This window comes from Camarhynchus parvulus, chromosome 1A (assembly GCF_901933205.1).
Source record: "Camarhynchus parvulus chromosome 1A, STF_HiC, whole genome shotgun sequence".
Lineage (NCBI taxonomy): Eukaryota > Metazoa > Chordata > Aves > Passeriformes > Thraupidae > Camarhynchus > Camarhynchus parvulus.
Window position 1 is genome coordinate 7,543,025 of NC_044586.1, and position 26,836 is coordinate 7,569,860.

Genomic DNA, 26,836 nt, shown 5'->3' on the forward strand with positions numbered 1-26,836 from the left:
CTAGGTTAGGAAGTTAATTTGCAGAAATATTCTCTCCTTAGCAATTAGCTGAACACCTACCCTACAATGGCAGTCCATGTGTGCAGTTCCCTGGTTTAGAAACACTGAAGGAAGACAGGGAATGCAGGCAGGGGCTGATTCACTCAGCATACTTAGTCTTCCCATGTTTATGTAAAGACAAAGTGCACACTGAAAGTGCCTGAACACAGGTTTTATTTGCAAATACAGCAAGCTCAGTAATTCAGGAATTCTACAGGCAAACAAGAGAAAGAAAGATCTTAAAAAGTGTTAAAATCTTCTCCACATTTTCATTTAGTTCTAAGTCATTTTAGTAAGATTTTTTGGATTTCTCTTTTCTGTTCTTCTTGGGAAGAACTTGTTATCTTTGATTGACAGACTTCTATCAGAGATGCAAAAACCTTAGAGGCTATTGGCTTTCTGTAAAGCTTATCTGAAGGTAAAAACTACTGCTCCTCTGTCCTCAGTCCCAGCTTCCCTCTGAATAGCTAAAAATGTCTGAATATGGCATTTTGTACAGAGGGCCTTCAGTTTGATCCACTTACAGATCCACTTCCTGATAACATCCAGTAGAAATTCCAGAGGTTTATGACCCAGGATCATCCCCAAACCAAAAAGGAGGATCCTCACTTGTCAGCAGCCTGCCCCATGCAAGTGGGCAGCAGAAAATGCAGACAGTGGCTTAGGACAGCCGTTCTACCACTGGCCTCAAGAGCACCTAACAGGTCTCTCTTGGTCCCATTCTAATCTGGAAAAACGAAAATTATTGCACAAAAAGGACAGAACATCTCCATGATCCTTAAGAAGTTTCTCCTGTCCTACTGTGCTACGTGGACACACCCACTGGAAAGCCTGGCTCATTGGGACACAGCCTTTGTGTCTTTATGCCATTAGTTGCAGCCAAACCACCAAATTTTTGGTATCTGCTTACTCACATGTGGTGGCTTTCACAGTTTCAGCTGAGCTCTGCTTTTGTGTAGGTTACAGCAAGTAACTGCTCATTTCCACAAAGAATCTGATCCAACATTTTTCTGATCCATCTGCCATTGTACAGATGAAAATTCTCGAGAACTAACAACATGGATTTAAAATATGCTTTTTCTTTTTTTGTTTATCATTTTAACTCAAAACATGTACCAGCATTAACAAGCAGTGCTTTGAAAACAAACTCAAGTCATTATTACCTACACTGAGTTGTTTATAATAATGACAGATGAGAGGGATCAAGAACAGATGAATTCTGCACTGAAAAGAATCTCTGACTACTAAAAATCTGAAAGCTTCCTTTAAAACTACTGTACTGGTAATTTTTCTTTTAACTGTTTGCAAAGAGAAGTCCTCTCTATTTTTTTTAGATGATGCATTTACAGTTATTTGCCCACAGCAGTCGTAACATTCAATTTCCCATCCCACAATTCTGATTTTTCTGCTATAATTATCAAAATGTCTGTACTTCATTTAAGAGAGGAAGAGAAAAAGATAAGGCAGTCACAACAAATGTAACATCTGCTTTGTCAGCCCTCCTCAATGCAAAAATTGGATTAACATTCTGAAGAACTGTGTTAAAAAGAAAAAAGTCTTCAAGTAGGAGAACACCTGCAACACGAAAAACAAGATGAGGGACACAAACTGCCACGTTCCTCTAAGATATAACACATTTTCTTCCCTCCTCTCTAGACACTCTTATTCCTGTCTCTTTCTGCTGTCTTATTCCTGTCTCTTTCTGCACATTTATTCCCGTCTCTTTCTGCTCTCTTATTCTCTCTTCTCTATACTCTATTATGTACTCTGGGTAAATCTGGTGTTTTTCAAAGACAACAAAAACAGCAGGATTGAACTCATCATCCACACAGCTGTCATATAACCACAGCTTGGCAGCACACTTCATTGGGGGCCGGACGAAGGCGGCGTTGCCTTTCACGTAGTCTCCAACCAGAACACGAGCCACGAACATGGAGTGTCCCTGCAGCGTGGCCTGACAGTAGGTGTGGGAATAGCAAGCATCTCTAGCAAAGTAACTTCCTAGAAAACGAGATGGAAACGTGGGTGTGAGGAGAATCTGTACAGTGACAGCAAAATCTGAGCATCCCATGGGTTTTCAGGAGGTATCTGACTCAACTTTCAGGACTTCTCTTACTCAGTTTACAGAACACCACCAAAATTTTTGCAAGAGGGGATTGCATTATGTAATTTTCATTCACTATTTGCTATTTCAGGAGTCATTTTTAAAAGCTGTACAATAAGCACACTACAGGTCTGTGTGTTGAGGGACAGACAAGAAAACATGAGGACCTTCCAAGATCACACTGAGGGCATACACACCCTTCTGCTCCCTGCCATACAAACTGATTTTTCAGTTCAAATTATGACCTCAGACATCAGAAAATGTCACCAACAGCAAATCCCAAATTACTAATGCTCTTAACACCTTGTGAGAAGACTTACCCCCAACCCAAAGCAAATCCTGGCCCTCTTCAGAAGGATCATAATACCAATTCTTGTCTTTTTTTTTTTCTCCTTCTACAGTTAAAGACTTCAGAACCTTTGACTGCTCCACTATGAGGGGAGTTTCAGCAGACATCTCACTTTCTACATACCCTTCCCATAGTTAGTTCCATTGCTTCCACAAATTCTCCAGTCAAAGTTCTGACTGCAGATCGTTTCCATGAAGGTGACGTCAGCCCCATGGAACAGGCGTTTTTCCTGGACTTCGTTTCCTCCATTTTCCCTTTTCATCTTTTCTTTTTGCCTGATAAAAGTGAAGGGGAGGAGAATGTGAACCATGGAAGAAAAGGGAAAAAAGTGGTTTTTTAAACAATTCTAACAACTATGTAACATCCACGCATATGTCAGCTGGATGAGGTTTCCATCCTGCTCTCACCTCTCAGAAGATGAGACACACTAGCAGCATGATGAACAAGATGAGACGAGCACAGTACTGACAGCACTGCTCAGCAATTCTAGCTAATTCTGGCTTTACTCAGGGAATTTAGGCATTTGACACTACTGCAGTCACCACTGTGCCAACCTGTTGCACCTCTGTAGGGCCCTACTTGTTGTGCTTCCCACTCAAGCTCTCAGTGGATTAACCACATTAACGACAGAGGCTCTGTGCTTCCACAGTGGCTCCAAGCTGAAGGCAGCTTGTGCTCCCAGCCACAGCCCCAGCTCCTGCCCCTGAGAGGTCAGTGCTGCTGTGGAGGTGGGGCCAGGACACAAACCCAGCCTGCTTTGCCCACTGCTCACCTGGCTGGTTGAGGCCAGAGCAGACTGAGCTATGAAAAGAGAAATCACAACAAAAGGCTCAACTCGTATTTCCCATCATTATTCCTCAGCATCCAGACACCTCTCAGTTTTTCAGAAGCTGCTGAAGTGGACAAGACAGTAATATTCTGCAGAGAGTCATCAGCCACAAATTAAGCAGAGCCAGGGGGAGGGGAGAATCCTTCCAACTTGTAAATTAGTAAATGGAAAGTTAAGAGCAACAGACTGAAACTTGTTGAGAACATACTGTGAGGTGGTGAGGCCCTGGCACAGGGTGCCCAGAGAAGCTGTGGCTGCCCCATCCCTCAAAGTGTTCCAGGCCAGGTTGGACAGGGCTTGGAGCAACCTGGGATAGTGAAAGATGCCCCTGTCCTGTGCAGACTGGATGAGCTTTAAGTTCTCTTCCAAGTCCAATTACTCCATCATCCTCTGGACTTGGCAATGTTAAACTCTGCCTGCTTAGCTTAATTACCTCATTGGAGGGGGATAAAAAACATGCAATATTACATGTTTTGAAGTCTCTTATGTTTTGCCAGATGAAAAGTTTTTATGAATCAGTGGCTGATAACTTTCTGGGTTCCATCATTTTGCAGGTGAAAGCATTTATTTAAACAGTATTTTACTACTCCATTACCATTCCATACAGTCCTTGAATACTTACTCTTGTTTTAAACTAGACAACTGTCCAAAGCAACAGCTTAATCCTACATCAAACTAACTTGAACATGTTTGAACCCCAGCTCTAATCTGCTGGTATCCAGCTTGGCCTAAGTACCTAGAGTTCAGTATCACTGATGCAGATGTTGAAAGCCAGAAAGGAGCTCTGGAACTCAGAGATCATCAAGTTAAAAAGCAAGGATTCTTTCTCAGTGAATACTGACTTTGTTCAGCAAAAGCACTTGAAATAAATCTGACTGGAACAAAAAGGCCCAAGCAGCCTTTACTCTTTTTAGTATTTCATATACTCTTAAGAGATAAAACATCTGTAACACAGAGCATGTGTGCAGCAGGCAGTTATTGCTCCATCCCCAAGACAATCACTGTTCCACATCCCTGCAGGTATCCTGATCCCAGTTCTGCATCATGCATGTCTTTCCATGCTCCTCTCTCCCTCTTCCAAGGAGCCAGGCGAAGGGAACCTCCCACAGAGCACGGCATTCTGTGGAAGGGCCCAGACACCAATCTCACTCCTGAAATTCTAATAACAAAACGCCAGTCATGTCAAGGCACAGGTGGCAACCTCCTCTCTTTCCTAGAAAGCATATACAGGACAACCTGTTCTTGGAGACTGCCTCCTCGTAAGGATAGGGAAACAAGTACTAACCACTGAAACACCTTCCAGAGGGATGGATTCTGAATCCTCTGTATTTTAAGGATGCTGTAATTTTTCATCGTCTGATGAAACAGCTGCTTTATTTCTTTGTATTCAGAGGTTGTGTTGCTGATCACCACTGCCTATAAAATACAAACCAAAGCAAAAAAAAGGCATGAGGCTGCAGTGAGTCTGGAACATGCAGAAGCCTAATTCCAGCAGATACACTTCCAGAAGGGTCCCCAAACTCTGCCTAGGAAGGGTAATTAAATGCTTTAGGTCATGACTACGTGAATAACCAAACACCAAGGAAATCAGTCTGTCACTCCTGCTTTGCAAGGACACCTCACCTCTCTTCAGGAAGGATGTTGAAAGGTGTATCAGCTCCAGGAGTTGACACCTGCAACTTTATATCTCAATGGAACAGAAGTTGCAAAAAGAAAATTTGACAGATTATTCCAGAGAGTATCAGTTTCATATCTAAAGCTGATTAAGAACAAAAGATCTTAGCTAACAGCATCATTTGTAATTCGACATTTACGGGAGCTTCAGCTATTAAAGATTAAACAAACAAAACATAGATACCCTCCTGGCATTGTAGTGTCTTACCTTTTTAAAGTTAGAACTTAGAAAGCTTCACTTAAATATGGACTTCAAAAAAGCCCCTACATTTCTAAACAAATGTGACACCGAATACCTGCTTAAAAACAAATACATCTCCTTTCCCAAAGGAAACAAAGTCTATTTAGCCATTATCCTTTTATTTATTTATCCATACATTTGTGTTTAAAATTCCATTAAGAAATGCTCATTTTTCCCAAAGAGAATTTAATGCAAAACATAATTAAAACTTTATTCGAGCTCTTCTGCTTGTTTGTGGCACGCATGAATTTTCCATTTTTTCTCCAAAGTAACTCATGTCTTTTATCTTCTAGAATCAACATTTATCTCCATAAACTGCAAAAGTGTGATGCTGGCAGGCTGATGTCAGCTGGTAATACTTTCCACTTTACCACAACTCAAGTGGGAACTCAAGATTACGAAGTGAGATCCCAACATCCCATGTTCCAAAGTGTTTTAAGCAGGAAAGCTGTGGCCATCCTAAAAGGTAACAAGGAAAATAACATCTTACCCTACCAGGCTAAAATTCCCCAAGGATAAAACTTGGGTTTCACAGATACATTTAAGTATTTACTAATGAGGAGATCATCCACAGGGAAGTGTTCTAAAGATCATCTGCACAAGAAAGAACTATTTCTTTGAATTTATTTAAAAGCCTTTAAAAAACTGAGTGAATTTTCCCAGGTCTCAATACAGGAACATTTTCCAGAGCTTTACAGCACAGCACATAAAACAATCAGGATGTGCAAGCAGTGATTGTACAGTCTGTGGCACCACAGTCCAAGTTGCTCACCATCACCTACAGGAGGAAGATCATGTCTCTGTATTTCAGTACTACATGTTTTCTTTAGAATAACAGAATGGTTTGGGTTGGAAGGGATCTTAGAGCCCATCCAGGGAGGGCAGGGACACCTTCCATTATGCCAGGCTGCTCCGAGCCCCATTCAGCCTGGCCTTGGGCACTTCCAGGGATGGGGCAGCCACAGCTTCTCTGGGCACCCTGTGCCAGGCCCTCACCACCCACACAGGGAAGAATTTCTTCCTAATACCCAGTCTAAACCTACTCTCTGTCAGTTTTAAGCCATCCCTCTTTGTCTTGCCACTCCAGGCCCTTGTAAATGATCAGCTCAGCACAAGGGGGGTTCAGGGGCAGGACATGTCCAGCCATCACCACCAGCACCCCCAAGTTCTTCTCCCGGGGCTGCTCCATCTGCTCATCCCCAGCCTGAATTGCCCCCAGGGGTTGTCCTGGCCCAGGTGCAGCACTGGTACTTACTGAACCTCATTGGATTCCTATGGACCATTTATTGAGTTTGTCCACATCCGTTTGGATGGCCCTGTCCTTCAGGTGTGTCACCTACAGTGTTCAGCTTGGTGTCATCTGCAAATTTATTTATACATGAACAATTCCCACTTAAAACTACAAATGTACTTTTGCTCTGCTGCATCCTTCAGGTTCATGGTGTGATTCTTGGGGTGTCCTGTGCAGGGCCAGGTGTTGGACTTGATGATCCCAATGGGTCCCTTCCAACTCAGCCTGTTCTATGATTCTATGATCTCTTCCTAAGGAACTGAAACCTTTCTAGGTAAAACAGAGCATCAGCCCTGTTACACAAGGCCTAATCCTGTAAGAAAGGTACTTCCATTATTTTATCATATGATGGCCTCCTGACAACAAAGCTGTTCTCCTTTCCATGAAATCTTTGTTAGCTTGTCCTTATTTCCCCAAATATGTTTCTAGTGCTAATAAAGGATCACAGCATCACACTGCTGTTGAAGGCTGATACGGCATAACTACACAACTTCTTCAGCTTTTTTTACCTTCAGACCTGAAAAGCAAATCCCACTGAGTGTGAGCATTTGCTACCCTGTTATCAGGGAGCAGAGTTCCCAAGGCAGAGAAGGAATCACTGCTCTGGCAGCAATTCCCACCTGTGTATGACTGCACAAGAGCAGTACTCTGTGACTCACACCCTGAGCTCTGCTTCACTGGGGTGTTTGTTGGAAGGAGCAGGGTTGGTGGCAGTGACCCGACCAGAACTGACATCTATAAAATGCACAGACACTCTTCACACTGCATCCTGTGCCTGGTACAGTGCAGCAATCCTTGGCCTGCATGGCCAGGATTCAGCAGCACATCAGCCACATAAAGACTGACAGGAAACCACACATCCAGTGCACACTTTTCTCAGTTGTACATTAAAGAGACAATTTTAAACCCAGAAAGAAGTTTCAGGATATAAACAATTCTTTTTTTTCCCTTGAAAACATTTAAAAACTACTAACTCCACTTTGTAAAAACAAAGACAGGAGAAATTCACACCTACTTCCCAAACAGTGTTACCAATTTCCACTGTGCATTTTATACACTTCTTTCTACAGAACTGTTCTCAATGACTTACAGATTAAGACATAGCAATACTCAAAAAGTAAGCAATGTTACCAAAGCACAGATTCCCATTTTAAGCCAAGATGACTTTCTGCCTATCTCACATGTTCCTTTTTAAAATGGATCACTTCCAGCGCAGCAGATTTTGCCAGGATTATTTGTCAATGTCTGAAGAGAAGGCAGTTCATCAAGTTGTAGCTGTCAGCTCTTACAATGGTCACCACAAGCATGCAGAATCCCAGCCACTCCCAAAATTACCTACTGCAAAAAAACAAGCTTAGGGTCCCACAGAAAGATTTAATCTAGCCCAGGCTTTCACTTTTAGTGCCAACAGGTATCATAGGCACTGTCACTTTTCCTCTCTTTTGAAAGGCACTCACAAGTTAAAGAGATATTTTCTTAGGTGCCAGCTGAGCAAGCAAACTGAACTCCTACTCGCACATCCCCACATTATACAACCAAAAGATACTATGGATCTGTGCACTGCATTCCAAAGCTTCCCACATTCACTCCAGTGACTCCAGGAACAGCCCAACAAATCCACTCAACTGAAATTCAGACAAGTTTTCAGAGCAAGTATGGGAAGCAATTAAGTACACACAGCTCAAGAGACCTGAACAGAACAGAGGTACCTGCCTTCCTGGTACTCTTTGGAAAACTTTATGCTTGCTAGTTAAGATGCTGATAAGCCAAGGGAAGAGCATATTCCTTTGTTACTTCCACTGAGCTCCAAATATCACAGGCAAATCTTCAAATGGGCTGCCTGCCAGATTGCCACACGCTCTCATTATTTAATCTTTTCTTTATGAAAGTCATGACTCAACAGGAGGGTCTCTCTAGCAGTTTTGTCTAACTCTGTCCTCTATGCAGTAAATAATCAAGTGTACTTTGCCACCAAATCTTGTTAAACCATTGTTTCCTTCACTATCAAATTTTGTTAAATGGTGATTTTGTATCAACATAGCACTCCTCCTCTCTTGTGAAGTGAAGTGCTTCACTCCACCCATGACACTGACACACAGCCACACACTGGTGCTCCTCAGCACCCAGGGTATCTGTGCCAGCACAACCTGGTCAGCATCACACAGGATCCTGTGACACAGTTGATAAGGACAACCTCTTACACTGCTCCTCAAGCAGGGTCAAAACCACTACACAAAGGGCCCCTGTAACATGAAAAAGCCTTTTTTTCTAGAGTCCCGCAGTACTTCCACAAACTGCTGCTCTTCCAGAAGGACTGCAGGACCTAGAAATCTAAAAAACACCCACACATTTTGGTCTTGGTAGATCAAATAAGAAGCTAGACTTTGGGCTGACAGGGATTGGGTTTGTTTTGTGGAAGACATCACTGCAATGGTTTTTTTTTTATTTTGTAGCTGTAGATCTTTATTTCTGCCATTTCCTGAGGCCAAGGTCTGCGCTCAGATCCATGATGTATGTGACAGTAGTGGAGGATACAGAGATTTCCTCTTCTAAATATCCAATCCAAATTTATTCCTCCTGTCTCGAACTTGGTGAGTTTTGGGTTTGTTGTTTGGAGTTTTGAGTTTTTGGTTTGGTGAGTTTTTGGTATGTAGATAAATGCCTAAAATGCAGTTGAAGTTCAAGACAATTTGGCACCTGTTTCATGAGCTCCCAGGAGATCACCTAGATCTTTAGCACACCCACCCAAGAAATTACTCCTGTTCCTTTTTAGCATCCACACAGTTACAGTTGATTCAGTTAAGCTCTGAATCTGTGCCTTTCCATCAGAATTACAAGAAGAGGGGAAAAAAAATAACTACCTTGTATCCGAAGTCAGGCAGTGCAGATGCATCCCAGTGACTAGGACAGGTCTGATTTGGAATAGATGAATCCCTCTGGCTGCTTGCAGACAGACAGAAAATGAAGTGTTAGTAATTCTAGTACTGCTCCAATTGGAGCATCCCCACTGGCCAATTCCTGTATTTAAAAATTAACAAAATAAACCACAAAGAAACTGGGAAATAGCCTCAGTCTGTAGGCTGGGCTCTGCATGCTGCCCCTCAACCACCACAGGCCTCTTGCTCTTGCTTTTTTAAGTAACAGCTGTGGCTGGAGTACCTGGAGTAACGTGTGCCCCAGGCACCAGGTGAGGCACCAAAACTGCAGTTTGTGACACAGCTTCTGCTCTTCAGTCCCATGGATAGGCTTTCTCCAGCAGCACCTCTGTTCTTTGTACAACTACTGCCAGCACTGGAACCCATTTTGCCTTATGATTACTTCTAAAATAGGAAAAAACAACCTGAAGAGCACTTACCCTGTCTTTATCTTCTGCACATCTTCAGAAGACACGAATTTTGGTCGCCTGCAAACCTGTCTTCGAGTTTTAAAATGAGTATTTGTCTGAATCATTTCTTGAGGAGAAAAAAAGAGAAGGAAAACCAAAAAAGTTATGAATAAGTCTACAAGAAAGGTCATCTTGTCCTCATCAGTCATCCTTTAATGAAAACTGCATATTGACTGTCAATTCTACCTGCTGAGGAGTAGTTGCACAAAGGCTGTATAAGCTTCCTGTCTTTCCTGTAACTCTGTGACTGAGCCTGTGCCTATCCTGCTTGCTCCCTCAAGCCACTCAGTGCTCTTTAAACATTGCTACAGCAGCACAAAGATGCCTAACTTGTATTTTTTACCATCCACAGTGTTAACTTACTTTCTTTAAAGTTTACTATGAGTTTATGTGAAGACTGAACCTCTATATTCCTGGTCAGATGCAAGTCTGGAGAATGTCAAGGAAGGGAAGGTTGCTTTTGTGAGGAATTTGCTCTGGGCCACCACTACCTCACTTCCAGTAAGTGAAGCTGGTGGTGTCAGGAAAGAAGTCATACCTTCTAAAAGCTGGGAGACTTTGCAAGAGTCTATAAAGCACTGCATAGTTGTAGATGAGAACCTTTACAATTACTACCTTTAAAATTGAGTTCATACTGATGTTGGCCAGCCTGGAAAGGTACAATGGCACATGGATCTGCTTGATACAAATTCTCAATAATAGCAGAAGATGGTGAGGTCGTGCTGGTCCCTTCTTCCTTTGTGGGGAGAAGAGAAAAAAATAAAGAGAATGAGAAGTATCACAGTCAGGACTAAACCCTGGATAACTAGCTGAGGTAAAGGGAAAGAGGCCAAGTGTAGGATGACAAGGAATCTACCCAGAACTATGGTGGCCTGGGCTGAGTACTGAATATTTGTAACATAAATACAAATACATAATTAGTAATTTTAAATTCTTGTGTTGTGCTGGTTCTGGCTGGGGTAGAGTTAAATTTCCTCCCAGAAGCTGGCAGTGGCTGTGTTTTGGATTTGTGCTGGAACAGTTCTGATAACACAGGGATGTTTTAGTTATTATTTAGTTTAGGCATGCACAGAGTCAAGGCTTTTTCTGCTCCTCTCCCACTCCACCAGTAAGGGCCTGGGGGGCACAAGGCCTTGGGAGGATACCCCAGCTGGCCACAGGGACATCCCAGCCCATAAGGTGTCACTCCTGTACACAAAGCTGGGGGAAGGAGGGAGGGAAGGAGGGAGGGAGGGAGAGACATTTGGAGTGATGGTGTTTGTTTTCCCAAGAGACTGTGAGCTGTGATGGAGCCCAGCTTTCCTGGGATGGCTGAGCACCTGTCTGTCCAAGGGAAGAGGGGAATGAATGCCTTGCTTTGCCTTGCTTGTGCACACACTTTTGCTTTATCTTTTAGTCTTTATCTCATCCCACAAGTTCTCTCAACTCTCTGCCCAGTTCCTTGGCAAGGGAGGGGGTGAGGCTGAGCTGCAACTGGCTGTGATGGGTACACTCGACTCCGTATCAAACCAAAGTAAGTTTGGTTCAGGCTCCAAAGGAAGCCAAGGCCAAGGCCAAGAACTTTTCTAGTCTAAAAACCCACAAAGGAACAGGGTGACATGGTGAGCATTGATGCATATGAGCTTGGAAACAAACACTGATGATGTGATTAATGCATGAATAGCAGGTGGTTCTTCCAAGACTAATTTGCGGAGGAACAAAAAAAAAAAAAGCTGCAGGTGTAAGGAGTCTCACTCTCACCTTTTACTTTGCTTGTGATTTAAGTATGAGCCAACCACTTCATTCCATAGACAGGAAAGCCTGAGTGAGCTCCTTGCAAGCTCTCCCTGCTAAAGAGCAGCTGGACAGCTGTGATCTCTCCTGGACCTGGGTGACTCCTTGAGGTTGAGTACTCTGTGACATTATTTTGAGTCTTTTAAACTGTGCTCTATCCAGCACCTTCCTCTGTGTACTTTTCCAAGTCCCTGGATCAACTTTGTGTTCTACCATTTGTGCTGCTATACTGTAAATTACATCTGTTATGAACAGATGTAGCTTCAGTAAAATTCAAGCACAAGGACTCACTTAATTAATCCTATTGAGAAAAGGGGAAAGGATGCAGAGGCTCCACATATTCCTGCAGAAGTGACTCAAAGCACAGGATGTGAACTCACTGGTTCTCCATACTCAATCCACTTGTCTTGGTTATTCTTCCAGTACCAAATCCACTGTGTGGTCAGTAGGAATGTGGGTTTTGTGACTGATGATGGTGTAGAGAGGCGTCGAATCAAAGAAGAAGAGCAGGTCATTGTCTGGAAATTAATGTTCTTACTTGGCAAGCTGTAAGGACAAATTCAGGTTTATTAGTTAGCAGTGCATATTTTATCCTCTCATCCCCAGTTTAAGCTGGTGCTATTGTCTTTAATATAAAGTGATCAAACTTAATTAGATCTGAAATAGGAGTAATTATTTCCCACAGCACATGGCAGCTCTGAAAGCCATTTCCAAGTTTCAGAAGTGAACCCTGGCCTGTGAGACACCAAATGCCACCTCAATCACATGTGGCACTGCCAGCTCTACAGATAATGTTAGGCTCCAAGTACAGTGTGGCAAAAGGAACTTCTGTGATAACTAGGTGTGGTTACAGTCTTTCTCAGTAAAAAAGCAGAATGTGCAAAGTGTGTGACTGAATTTGCCACCAAACACCTGCAGCCTATCAACTTTGTTCTTTTTCTGTGGTTACAAAGGATGCAATCACAGCAACCACAGCTGTGAGTTCTGCAAACTGCATTCATCACTGGAGCCACCTGGGCTCTTACTCCTGCAAGGCTTGAAAAGTTAATTCCCAGGCAGGAAGACTTTGATGGCAGCCTCCTCTTGGGAATATTGCTTGTGATCTCCAGAAAACTGCCAATCAAAATCATCTGGTGCCTTAAGAGGCATGGGCCAAAACTAGAATACTATTTTGTGAAGCCAAACTTGGGGTGCCCTATGAATCCAGGTTGCTTTGGGTGGGACTTTTCAGAAAGGAGCTAAAGGGATAACACACTCTTAAAATAGAAATAAAAAAGAAGAAAAAATAAATGGGCTGCTTACACAAAGGACATTTCATGAAGTGTCTCTAGGTATGTAACAGATTACTATTATTGTTATTACAGATACTAGCTGTAGTAGGAAAGAAATAGCTATAGAGAAGGACCAGCTCTGAGATGTTGTCAAAAGGCCCAACTTCATTACTGTAAATAAACTGATTAATGATCTGAAATACTAGTATTTTAAACACTGGCTTTTTACCTTGTACAGAGTTTCACATGCAAGATATAGTTTTGTTATTTTTAGAAGACAAAACTAGAGTGGGATTTTCATGCAATCATTCTTTCTTTGCTTTTTTAAAAGGAAAAAATTCTTATTTTTACATCCTCCCAGCTTCTGAGAGGCTCAGTAACCAGAAGCTGAGAAGTCAGACATCTTTAGGAAGAAAACACAAGTATTCCTACACAGGCTCAATCCCAATACTCCAAGCAAGGAGTCCAGCATTACTACACCTGCTGTTCTTTGGGTCACAGTAGGCCTTTTCAATTTCCTCCATCATGGAAAGTTCTTTCCAGTTCAACCCATCATGTACCTCCCATTTATATGGCAAATGGTAATGAACAGATTTGCATCTATCTGTAATGAAATCAGACATAGTCAAGAATTCAGCAATCATTAACACAAAGAGCAAGACAAGAAAAAACCAAAATAAAACCAGCATCTTTTATACTTTGAGGCTTTCTCTCCTGGGCTTTAGTATAAGCAATGAAGACAGAGTGCTGAAAATAGAAGGGGGAGTGTGTTTCTGCAGTCTTACCAAGAAAAGCAACATATAGATATATTTATATATATACACACACTGCCAAATTTATTTGAAAGACACCTGTAGTGGTTTTGGTTGGCTAATTTGAGATTTTTTGGTTAATGTACTAATTAGTGTGGTGGGTTTAGTGTTGGTTAATTACTAGTGCACTTACTAGAATGTACTGATTTATTTTTTGTTGTGAGATAGAATTAGGAGAAAAGTAAAATAGGCTGAAAATTTTAAAAGGGTATAAATAAAAATTTATTAATAGTAACTAAAAGAAAGAGTAACAAGAATCGGAACACAGTTTTTAGAACACTTCTCTTCCCTTTACAACTTTTTTTCCTCACTGATAATGTAAAGAGACAAAACCTAAAATTTTTAGTTAGTTTACTATTCTAGAAGAGTCTTTCTTCAGTTTACTTAGGGAGAGAAGTCTTGTTAATTTTATGGAGACTTCTCTACAAGAAAATAGTTGTCTCGTGGCTCTTAATTCTACAAATAGCATCTGTTTGGGAAAATTTGTAATCATGAAATCTTTCCCATTTTCTCTAAGTTTTTCTCATAGTTGTGTTTATGGCCCATGTCAACTTATGGGGTATCAGTTTAAAGATGAGTTGTTTAAAAGTAAAAGTTCTTAATATCTATCTCTGATATTATCTATCTCTAGGAATATAGATATTTTCTTTCTTTGGGGTATAGGATCTTTATCACTCATCTCTCTTTTTCTGTTCAAACTTTTTATAGGATTGTAGCTACTTTAACAGATGTTTACTTTACTATGGAGGTTTTTGCTTGATATCTACAATATCTACAATCTACACTTTCATTTCCTGATACTTTTAAGTGTTATAGGGAAAAAGAGTCCTTCTCTATAGTTTTACAAGAGAATTTTAGCCTAAAACTAAAGGCATTTCTTCATCTTTCTTATTTGGGACTTGACTTCTTCTTCATCGATTTTGGTGTTTTTATGTTGTTTCTTTATGTGTTTGTACTTCCATCTTGTTCTCTGTCACTGTCGTATTTTCTGAAAAATCCCTTCACCGGGATTTTTTCTCCTAGGAAGCTGAGAAGCCTCAGAGAAAAATGAAAACAATAATTATCTGGTTTGCTTCTCCTATGTTTTGCTGCTTTGGAATGTGGTTTGGACATTGTTTACCAACTGGTCATTGTTTCATTGGTTTCATGTGAATTGTTTTAACTTAATGACCAATCACGGTCCAGCTTTGTCAGCTTTGTCAGGACTCTGGCAAGAGTCACGGGTTTTTCATTAGTATCTTGTTAAGACTTCTGTAAGTATCCTTCCTTTATTCTTTAGTATAGTTTTAGTATAATATCATATAATATCATATCAAATTAGCCTTCTAAGAACATGGAATCAGGTTCATCATTTCCTTCCTGCCACGGGGGAACCCCAGAAAATACCACAGTTCTCTAACTCGGGGGAGGATTGAAGTTTTGGAAGAGTTAATATTTTGCCTGGGGCCTGCAGATGGTTATGTGACCCTGGGCTCCACTGTGGCTGGGGGGAAGTGGTTAGCATTTCAGCAGCCAGTACAGTGATGGCTCCTCCTCTGCCCCTGCCTGGTAGCCATGGGGGGGGCCCAGTGGGCACCTTGCAGCAGGGGCCACCCTGCCCAGCCAGGCCAAGACAGAGGCCAGGCCGGCCGTGTCACCTCTTTGGCAGCCAGAAGGGAAAAGAGAAAGTTTTTGAGGTTTTTTTGTCGTTAACATGTGTTTTTCACAGAGGTGTGTACAGCTTTCCAGTGGTTTAACAAACTGTCAATTCCCAAAGCCAACCACTGATTGGTTTCCTATCAGACACAGAGGACATTGCCAGCAGCCTCTCCTAAAACATCACTTCTGTGATGCAAAACTAGCACATTACCAGAACCTTCCCTTTGCTGAGACACAACACTGGCAGAGCAGTGCCACACACAGGAAGTGCCTGTGATGTGTCACACAACCGTGTGTCTCAGCTGTACAAAGTCTAGCCTACACAACACATAAACACTCTGATATTTTTGGTTGTCTTTTCCTCAGTCCCTCAGAAATCACGGGGTGGTTGCCAAGGCCTGAAGGGTTTTCTTCTGACTGACGCTCCACATCCAAGTGTGGATCAAACATCTTACAATTTTCTGGCCCAATGTAGCAAATAAAGCACACTCACACTCCAACAGTTACTTGAATTTAGTTATCTGGTGGTCCCAGTATGGCTGCTTTGAGCCTGACCTTCACAGCTTCACCCAGGTACACTGTTCACATCACACAGGGTCTTTTGTCAAGACCAGGTGGTCAGAGGAGTCCTTTAAAAACTGACTGGACAAGATCAGGGAAAGAAAATGTCATGGTACCTCCTCATAAGAAAGGAAGAGCCAAAGCTGGGGGCTAAATGACTGTTCAGGACAGCTCCCAAATACAATTACTTATATTCTTCCCTCAGACCTCTGTTCTGGCCACTACCATAAAGACAATGGACTAGATTTATCTTTAGCTTAGCTGGTACAACTAAGTGGCTTTTTAAAGATGTTTTAACACTTCAGATCACTTTTTAAATGACTTAATGAGGGAGAATATGGTGATTATCTGATGTACATAGGATAGATACAGTAGGAATAAAGAGTAGCATACGTTTATGAACTGTCAATAATGATAGCACAAAATCAACTCATAACTTGATCTTCTAGCAACACTTCACACTTAAAGGGCTTTGCCACAGAAACGTACCCAAAGCCCACCTCCATCAAAAGAGCTGAAATAGGCTGGATTATCCAGAAGATAAAGGGTTTAAGTATACCATTTGGCCTTTTGATTATGTTTGTAATTCTGACAGTGTCTATTAATGACTTGGAAAGAAAAGAAACCACTGAGGAGACACAATTGTCACCACTAGCCCAAGCCACTGAGCAGGAGTGCCTCTGCAGGCAAGTCTTCAACAACATTACTTTTCATAAAGCTTACCCTTGTTTCTGCAGTACTTCCAGACATAGAACAAACAGATCTCATCACAGTTATCTTTTTTGTTGTCTTTTGAAGCTTCATCAGAGGAACTGTTCTTTTTACCTACAGCAAAGAACATCACAATCCATATTTGCTTTAAGAGAAAGATCCTGCATTTGGTACTTCATCCCAGAAATAACAAGGATGTCAAATCCTTGCAGATTCAAGCACTATAAGGATCTGACCATCTCCCATACAGCCCAACACAGAAGTCAGGGCTTTGTGAATGAACAATAAGCCCTGACACTGGAAGGAGTCTCAGTGAGAGACCTGACAAAGCCATATTCATTGCCTAGAGACAGTAGGCAAGGAAAGATCCTGCACGCACTGATATAATTCTGTCACCTTCCTAGCTAGGAAAAAACATGTCCAGGACAGCACAGAGTGCTGCACAATGCCTGGGCAGAAATTCCAACACTGCTCTGCTGGCCATCTGGTACCATGGACTTCAGCACACAGCAAGGCACACCCAAATAAGCTGCTGCACTCAACTACCACTGGGAGCTGTCAGGCTGTGTGAAATCAAGGCCCAATGAAAACCACTGGTCTCAAGACTGGAGAGTTGTAAATAATCCATACCTTTATCTCCCATTCCTGCTGGCAACTGGTCTTGGCTCTGGGCAGGTCCAGTGCTATTGGGACCTGTGTGAGAAGACTGAATGAGCAGCAGAGCTGGGCCACAAGCTCAGCTAGCTGATATCCAATACATAGTTCTGTGGAGAACTATGTCCATCACATGTGTAATTTGATATGAAACATTACACCATCCATGTGTGGAATATCTACAAGAACCTGTCCAGAGAGTACTGGACTCTGACAACCATTAAAGCCAAGGTCCTTCTGCCCAGAAGAACAAGAGATTTACAATTTGCTGTTCACTCACTGGAAGGTGTATCGCGATAACACCTCTACTGACAAAGCTGTATTAATTCGCTATGGACAGTAGGCAAGGAAAGATCCTGCATGCACTGATACAATTCTGTCATCTTGCTAGGAAGGAAAAAATGTGTCCAGGACAGCACAGAGTGCTTCACAATGCTTGGGCAGAAATTCCAACACTGCTCTGCTGGCCATCTGGTACCATGGATTTCAGCAGACAGCAAGGCAAACACATAAGCTGCTGCACTCAACTACCACTGGGAGCTGTCAGGCTGTGTGAAATCAAGGCCCAATGAAACCACTGGTCTCAAGACTGGAGAGTTGTAAACAGTCCATACCTTTATCTTTATCTCCCACTCCTGTTGGCAACTGCTCTCGGCTCTGGGCAGCTCCAGTGCTATTGGGTGCTGAATTTGCAGGCAACCCTGACATGGGAAGAGACGAGAATCTTGACTACATGTTAGAGAAGGCTAATTTATTATTTTATGGTATTTATTATATTAAAAGAAAATGATATATTAAAACTATACTAAAAGAATAGTAGAAAGGATTTAATCAGAAGGCTTGAAAGGAATAGAAAGGAATGAATAAAATCTTGTGACTGCTCACAGCCTCGACACAGGTGGCTGTCATTGGTCATCAAGTAAAAGCAATTTCACATGCTGGGTAAACAATTCTCCAAATCACATTCCAAAGCAGCAAAACATGGAGAAGCTGAAGCTTCTCAGCTTCTCAGGAGAAAAGATCCTAATGAAAGGATTTTTCATAAAATATGTCTGTGACAATTGGGACCTCTGTGAGAAGACTGAATGAGCAGCACTGCTGGGCCACAAGCTCGGCCAGCTGATATCCCAATCTCTGTGGAGAATTGGGATATCACACATGTGGAATATCACACGTGTGATTTGATATGAAACATTACACCATCCATGGGTGGAATAGCTAAAAGAACCTCCAGTACTCCAGAAAATACTGGACCACTGACAAGCTTTAAAGCCAAGGTCCTTCTGCCCAGAAGAACAAGAGATTTACAAGTTGCTATTCACTCACTGGAAGGTGTATCGCGATAACACCTCTACTGACGAAGCTGTATAATTCACTATGGACAGAAGGCAAGGCAAAATGCTGCATGCACTGATACAATTCTGTCATCGTGCTAGGAAGGAAAAAACATGTCCAGGACTGTACAGAGCGCTGCACAGTGCTTGGGCAGAAATTCCAACACTGCAAGGATGGCCATCTGGTACCATGGATTTCAGCACACAGCAAGGCACACACATAAGCTGCTGCACTCAACTACCACTGGGAGCTGTCAGGCTGTGTGAAATCAAGGCCCAATGAAACCACTGGTCTCAAGACTGGAGAGCTGGAAACAGTCCATACCTTTATCTTTACCTCCCACTCCTGTTGGCAACTGGTCTCGGCTCTGGGCAGGTCCGGTGCTATTGGGTGCTGAATTTGCAGACAATCCTGATATGGGAAGAGACGAGAATCTTGACTCCATGTTAAAGAAGGCTAATTTATTTTTTTATGGTATTTATTTTATTAAAAGAAAATGATATATTAAAACTATAGTAAAAGAACAGAAGAAAAGATTTAATCAGAAGGCTTGAAAGGAATAGAAAGGAATGATAAAATCTTGTGACTGCTCACAGCCTTGACACAGGTGGCTGTCATTGGTCATCAAGTAAAAACAATTTCACATGCTGGGTAAACAATTCTCCAAATCACATTCCAAAGCAGCAAAACATGGAGAAGCTGAAGCTTCTCAGCTTCTCAGGAGAAAAGATCCTAATGAAAGGATTTTTCATAAAATATGTCTGTGACAATTGGGACCTCTGTGAGAAGACTGAATGAGCAGCACTGCTGGGCCACAAGCTCGGCCAGCTGATATCCCAATCTCTGTGGAGAATTGGGATATCACACATGTGGAATATCACACGTGTGATTTGATATGAAACATTACACCATCCATGGGTGGAATAGCTAAAAGAACCTCCAGTACTCCAGAAAATACTGGACCACTGACAAGCTTTAAAGCCAAGGTCCTTCTGCCCAGAAGAACAAGAGATTTACAAGTTGCTATTCACTCACTGGAAGGTGTATCGCGATAACACCTCTACTGACGAAGCTGTATAATTCACTATGGACAGAAGGCAAGGCAAAATGCTGCATGCACAGACACAATTCTGTCATCGTGCTAGGAAGGAAAAAACATGTCCAAGACCGTACAGAGTGCTGCACAGTGCTTGGGCAGAAATTCCAACACTGCAAGGATGGCCATCTGGTACCATGGACTTCAGCACACAGCAAGGCACACCCAATAAGCTGCTGCACTCAACTACCACCGGGAGCTGTCAGGCTGTGTGAAATCAAGGCCCAATGAAAACCACTGGTCTCAAGACTGGAGAGTTGTAAATAATCCATACCTTTATCTTTATCTCCCACTCCTGTTGGCAACTGCTCTCGGCTCTGGGCAGCTCCAGTGCTATTGGGACCTGTTTGAGAAGACTGAATGAGCAGCACTGCTGGGCCACAAGCTCAGCTAGCTGACATCCCAATCTCTGTGGAGAACTATGTCCATCACACATGTGATTTTCCACTAGCACTCCACTGCTGATACAGCAGAGGTGCAATTACAGTTACAAACCCCAGCTAGTCCCGTTATTGCCAGCCACTCAACTGCTGTTTTCAATGCGGTACTTCAGGCAGTAAAAATGCAGTTCTCCTTCCCACATGATTGTGCCATGACTTACTCCATTCTTGCAAGTGCATAATAGCAGAGAGTAAAAAATGTGTATATGTTGCAAGAAGAGAAATACAAAAGCTGATTCCACAAGGAAACCTATTATCTATGTATTTACCTACTGAAGGTGGCACATCCATCATGCATTGCACTGTTTCCAAAGTTGTCTTCACTTCTTTAATCATTCTAACTGCTGGCTTTTTCCAGTTATTATTTCTGTAGTTGTGTACTGAAAGCATCAAAAGGATGGTAGGGTTTAGCTGGGAGGTAAGGCAAGAACAGTTTCTACCTCTATCAAACTCAAAATCATTATTAAGACCACTGTTTCTTGCAACTTACCATACACCTTCTTTGGTTCCCTGTTGAATTCCATATGCTTGTAAACATATATAGCCTGGAAGTTTGAAGCTATCTTCCCATCAATGCCTACAGTTTCCAACACCCTCAGTGCATGGTCATCCAAGAGGTTATGGGAAACTATGCATCGAGGAAATTTACACCTCCCCTTGAGAAAGTGTTGACAAACATGAAGCTTGTTGCAGTTGCTTTGCTGTGTACAGTGAGAACCTTTTTTGTTGTATAACTGGCAGGTCTAAAAGTGGAGAGGATACAATAAGAAATGGAAAAGCACATTAGAATTTCTGTTTGTCCTACAGGCATACAGCTTTAACAGCAGAAAAATGGTGATTAAAAGTCATGTGTTTACTGTGACTTCTTTAATCCAGACAGATTTCTTGCATACAGGAGCAGGTATTTTAAGGTGACTCATGCATTTTCAGTTTTGAAGTTGTACATGTTTTGTTTCCAAGAAAAGCCAACCCAACAAGCTTAGGAGTGCCAAAAATGGATGCAAGACAGTTGCATAAAAGACTGGTTTACAGTTATTTTATTTTAAAAACCCCTACAGCATAATGATCAACAAAGAACAAGTATCTCCATAAAAACATGTACACAGTGTCAAATGAGTTACCATTCCATGGAGCTGAAACTGAATTTGCACTTATTTGTAAAGCTTATCCTACACTGAAGATTTGAGCTTACAAAATGGTAAGAAGAATGCTTTGAGATTAGAGTACATATGGAAAATGCAATGCACTTCTTTATTCCTCTATTCACTAAAAAAGAGGCACACAGAGAATCAGATGAGGGACCAAATCACAGACCAAAAACTCCTTCATATTGACCACTAAGCACCACAGTAACAGTTTTGCTCCCAGAGCAGCCTGTAATAAGAAAGCTTCTTGGAGGAGGACACACAGATGTCTGGCAGAGAGCCCCAGTGTCACACTGGGACTCTCACAGTTCCCCTCCAAATCCATCTTCCCAGGAGCCACCAACCACTGCTCAGGGACGATGGGTTGGGCATCAGTCAGTGGGTGGGGAGCAACTGTACTGGGAATTACTTGTATCTCTTGGGTTTTACTAATTTCTCTCTCTCCTTCTCATTACAGTTATTATATTTTATTCTATTTCAATTATTTCAGTATCCTTCTCTCAACCCACAGGTTTTACCTCTTTTCTAATTCTCCTCCCCATCCCACCAGGGTGGGAGAGATCAAGTGGCTGCATGGTACTTATCTGGGCTAAAACCATGACAATAGGGAATCCACTACTTAGCTACATCAAGAAAGCACACTGTCCCCTTGCACCTGCCAAGAAACAAAAACAAAAACCAACCAAAACCAAAACAAACAAACAAAACACGGAGAGGAGAGCCAGAGAGGTGAGGGAAAGTGTGAAAAGTGTGGTGCTGTTGTGTTTTTCTTACTCTGAACACCAGTTCAAGTCAGAGAATTCCAAAGTGTCCTTTTCTTGAGAGGTTCCTACATGCCATGTCTTCACACACACAACCAGTCAGCATTTCTAAGCAGGAAACAGCCAATTTGGCTTTTACATCCAACCTCCAAACTCTCAGGTTTATGAATGGCCTGCACTGATCCCATTTTTCTCTTCATTTTGCTATTTTGCTGCATGATAGGAGTTAAAGTGCTCAATTACAGGTAATTAATGATGCCTGCCAGGGGTGAGGGCTGAACAGATTTCTAGTAATCACTTAAGGTTAATACCAACCAAGAACAGTTTCTACTATTTGCTCATTACTGGGAACAATTAGTATTCTCCTTGCTCACCACCACGCTCCTTCAGTCTGCCAGTAAAACATACTTTAAAACACTACACAATTTAAAAAAAAAATCTGCTTTGTCAAAGTCTAGCACTTTCACAGCAGGGAACAAAGAAACAATAGAACTGTTGTGTCAACAAACCTGTGGAGATTATAACCTGCAAAAGACAAGGGCAGTACTTTGGTAATTTCTTTACCAGGAACAGGGTATGACTGACTTTCAAACAGCCATACCTTGAAGACAGTACTGCCCTTGTACACACATGTTGAACCAGAAGATAATGGTCAACCAAATTTAACAAAATCAACAAGTGGCATACAAACTGGGCAAAGATTGCTTTGTAGAAAGCCAGTGTACAAAAACTCCATGCACTTTGGAAGAGCCAGATTTGACGTGAAACTGACTGCAGCCATTTGGTCATTTTCTCACAGATTCTTCTCATCTCTTATACCCTCAAGCACCAAAATGTGTGTAGGCCTACATGGACTGGAAAAGGAAAGGGGCACTCACTTCCTAGTCTTCACCTCATAGTGAAGAAGCAACAAACTGGGTTTTGGTCATGCCTTTAACTCAGTAAGCATGTACAATTATTGTGATCTTTCAACTCTCTCTTGCTTATCTTACCCTCTGTAAACCTCTGGTGAAGTTGCTGACATTTCTGTTTGCTTGTTTTGAGCAGCTTTATGGCCACCCTGTTGGGATAACAGAGCTGGCACACAAGACAGGCTGTAGCCTTGCTGCCCACCTCCTGCTATCAGAGGGCAGGTCTGCTCCTGACACATCCCAGATGACAGGGCCTTCTCCAGATGTGTACTCTGGGTACTTACTGAACAGTTTTACTGCTGTGGGGGTGGTTTTTAATTATTTTAAGTACACAGCCCTTTCACAGATCTGGCTTTATGTTGTTTCACACTGCCATTCCCATTCCTCCTTCATTCTGACTAATCCCATTTCATATCTTAACAGCTGGACATTAAGATCAGAACTCCACATTCTCTCTTGCCCTCTCCCATTCCTAATGAACAAAAACGTTCTCTTAAGAAACCAGTACAACTTACATCAGGGAGGAAGAACGCATCATTTTGGAGAAGCAGGACTTGCAGCTCATTCTCACTGAGGCCAGACAAATCATGTTTTTTTAGAACTTTCTTGTTCTCCGCATTCATGATGTCATGCGAGTACTTACAAGAGCTGCAAGAAAATACACAGAAATATCAATGTTTACTCCTTTCGTCAAGTTGATTTAAAGAAGAACCTCAGATAATGTACAACTTGGGAAAAGCTGTGAGAGAAAGGTGGCTTGGTGAGAGTCTCTGAACATTTAGATGGTGTCTGTAATTAGCCAGAGGATGGACAAACAGCAGAACTCCTCTGTGAAGTGTGGTGACCCTAGCCTCCTCATTTTAAACTTCAGTGCAGCCTGACCCCAGGCATTCTTTGCCTCCGGAAAGATCCAAGTCAAGTCACATGACCTAAACAACCCGAGGAAAAGTTAATTTTAAAGGAGTACATGAAAAATGCCAGAAGTTACAACAGCCTTCATTTTGTAAACATAGAAGATTGTTGTCCTAGGGATGGCAAGTAAAGAAACATGCAAGAGTCAGCATGAAACAAAAGCAACAGTGAAGCTGAAAACAACACATTTTGTTATCTTCAGTGGCTGTGAAGTTTTATTTTAAAAAAATCAAAAACAGGTAGGAAAGTTTAAGTTATAAGTTTTGACTAAGGAAACAAGCTACAATAATGAAGTCAGTGCTGCCACGTACAAAGCCAAAAGTCGGATGAGTATGAATTAGAGAGGGAGATTGCAGATTTTTTACATCTATTTAAAATGTTACTGCAAATCAGTAACAGAGAGGAGACACATACATAGTCAGCCTGTGCATTAATTTAATGCAGTAAAATGCAGCTTCCTCATGTCCTGCTCTTCAACACATGATCTGATGCAGCTTTCAGATCAGACATACTCAACCAGGAAAAGTACCTGTTAATTTACCAGGTTCAAGTCTATCCCTTTACTCTTTCAGCCTCTAGTTAAATCCTGAAGCTCTCCTCATGACAGTTTTACCTCAAGGTGTGTCTGGTCCAAGGTGTGTCTGTGTTTACTGATTTTTAATGCATACCAAAGTGACTTTAAATACTTTGTGCTATTGGGAGGGCAGGATGGCTTATCGTTATGAAGGGAATGGCTTCATTGCAAACTTGAATTCACACACAGTCATCCATCATGAGTGTCTGCACACATCAAGGCACTTCCAACAGTGAACCCCATGGGAGCTTACTCCATTGTCTGTAATGTTACAAAAAATAAGAAAATCTTATCATCCTAATGATGAGAGAGAGAGAGAGACATGGTTTTCCCTCCCTGCTACCCAGATCTTAGTGCATAGTGATCCATTTTGTTGGGGCAGAAGAGGAAGGATCCAGTGGGATCATGCACATTCCTAACACTGCATCAGCACCAGACCTGGGCCTTGGGAGCTGAAACTACAAAGTTCTTCCATCAGTAATTGTACTGGCAAAGGTGAGTTGCTCTTCTGCATTTGCCTTTGGTTTCCTTTATGTTTTTTAAACCAGGCACCTCCTTTGGCCACCTGTGGCTAGAAGAGGCTGTCAGGCTTGCCCATCCCATGAGTCGTCCCTATTCCAGAAACTGGGACTGATGCACCTGGATGATCTAACAGCGCCTCTCAAAGAAAGGGCCACAAGCCAAGCAATGACTTACAGCAAAACTTTGGTAACTCTCTCGAGTGAAACCAGAGGGCATGTCAGCACTTTGCTTTTGCTTTCTGAGAAATGGGTGTAAACAATTCCACCCGGATGCCAGGGAGTGCTGAGCGACGCGTGCGGAGACGAACAGATTTAAACAAACAAAAAGGAAAGAAAGGAAAAAAAAAAAAAAAAAAAAAAAAAAAAACCCCATAAATCGTCGGCGGGGGCAGGACGGATCCCCCATGGCTATTCCGAGGGCATTCCTGCCCGCTCCTCCCGGGGCACCAGGGCGGGAGCGGCGCCTCCTGCGGGGCGTGGGATGAGGGGGCTGTGGGTGAGTTTGGGGGTGTGAGGGGTTTGGGGGGCATGGGAAGGTGTAAGGGAGTTTGGGGGGGATGTGAAGGCGTTTCGGGGGTGTGAGAGGTTTGGGGGTGAGGGCATTGGGGGCTGCCCGCGCCCCGCGCTCACCTGGGCCCCAGGTGGCACCTGCCCATGAGGTGCTGCTTGCAGAGGTGCAGCCGCTCGCAGCCGTCGCACTCCTTGCGGACACAGACCCGCGCGTCCGTCACGGCCAGGACCACCTGGCCGCCCTCCACCAGCAGGAACCGCTGGGGGCCCGCCGCCGACAGCGTGTTCTGCAGCTGCAGCGCCGACAGCCCGACGTTCTCCTGCAGCTCCCGCAGCCCCAGCCGCCCGCCATGGGCGCACAGCGTCTGGGTGAGGAAACTGGACACGGCCGGATCGCACATCCCGCTCCTCCGCCCGGGACGGGACGCGAGCGGACTGCGGCAGGAGCGGGGCGGGAGTGGGAACAGCAGCAGGAGCGAGGCGGGGACGCGTCACCGCCCCTCGGCCGAGCTCGACGGGAATCGAAACCGAAGGCACGGGCGGGGCCGGCGGCTCGGGTCGCGCTGGGGGCAGGGAACTGACTGGCATGGAGGCTTTCTTGGCTGAACGTCACACGGGAAGTAAATAATGCAAGAAGTGATTGAAAGGACTGTGAGGTTTCCTTGTTATTATCACGGAATCACGGAGTGGTTTGGGTTGGAAAGGTCTTAAAGATCATCTCGTTCTGCCCCTTTCGCTGGGCAGAGTCTCCTACCACTAGACCACGTTGCTCCCGGCCTGGAACACTTCCAAGATGAGGCAGCCACATTTCCTCACCTTGCTAACTTTTGCTCACTCTCTACACTAACTCGAATCCAGTGCAGAGCATTAAGCATACAAAGCAGGATAAAACACATAACATGCACAAATGACTCTGGTATTTATGTGCCAATTCCATTACTTTTCTTTCTTCCCGGCTGGCAGGGAGCTGCTGATTAGCACTGGTTATGGCAGTGTCCTGGTAGAGCTGTGAAGCTGTGCTGGTTTTGGCTGGGGTCCAGTTCATTTTCTTCAAGTGGCTGCCGTGGGGCTGTGTTTTGGATTTGTCCCAAACACAGGAATGATAACAGAGATGTTTTCATTATTGCCAAGCAGTGCTTGCACAGGGCCAAGGTCTTTTCTACGCCTTGTACTGCCGCACTGGGGAGGGGCTGGGGTGCGTGGGAAGCTGGGAGGAGGAAGGCTGGGACATTTGGAGTTACAGCATTTGTCTTCCCAGGACATGGTGACATGTGATGGAGCCCTGGTCTCCTGGAGAGG

The 26,836-nt window shown here is 43.0% G+C and overlaps 1 protein-coding gene across 3 annotated transcripts; it reads right to left on the reverse strand.

Annotated features, from left to right (window-relative positions):
• Nucleotides 1-209: 209 nt before the first annotated feature.
• Nucleotides 210-26,075, reverse strand: LOC115910707 (zinc finger CCCH-type antiviral protein 1-like). Of its 3 annotated transcripts, none has more exons than XM_030961025.1 (17): nt 25,658-26,075; nt 23,536-23,668; nt 20,694-20,946; nt 20,473-20,583; nt 20,038-20,106; nt 18,992-19,078; nt 17,947-18,033; nt 17,309-17,371; nt 16,691-16,792; nt 13,437-13,560; nt 12,066-12,231; nt 10,528-10,648; nt 9,883-9,979; nt 9,389-9,467; nt 4,607-4,737; nt 2,616-2,767; nt 210-2,040 (listed from the first exon to the last, which is right to left on the reverse strand). In XM_030961025.1, exons 1-17 carry the CDS (start codon nt 25,936-25,938, stop codon nt 1,661-1,663), a joined length of 2,436 nt encoding a protein of 811 aa, XP_030816885.1. In that variant the 5' UTR covers nt 25,939-26,075; the 3' UTR covers nt 210-1,660. The 3 variants fall into 3 exon arrangements, with proteins under 3 accessions (XP_030816885.1, XP_030816884.1, XP_030816886.1); XM_030961024.1 differs by having other exon boundaries at nt 9,389-9,470; XM_030961026.1 differs by lacking the exons at nt 17,947-18,033; nt 18,992-19,078; nt 20,038-20,106 and having other exon boundaries at nt 9,389-9,470.
• Nucleotides 26,076-26,836: the final 761 nt, after the last annotated feature.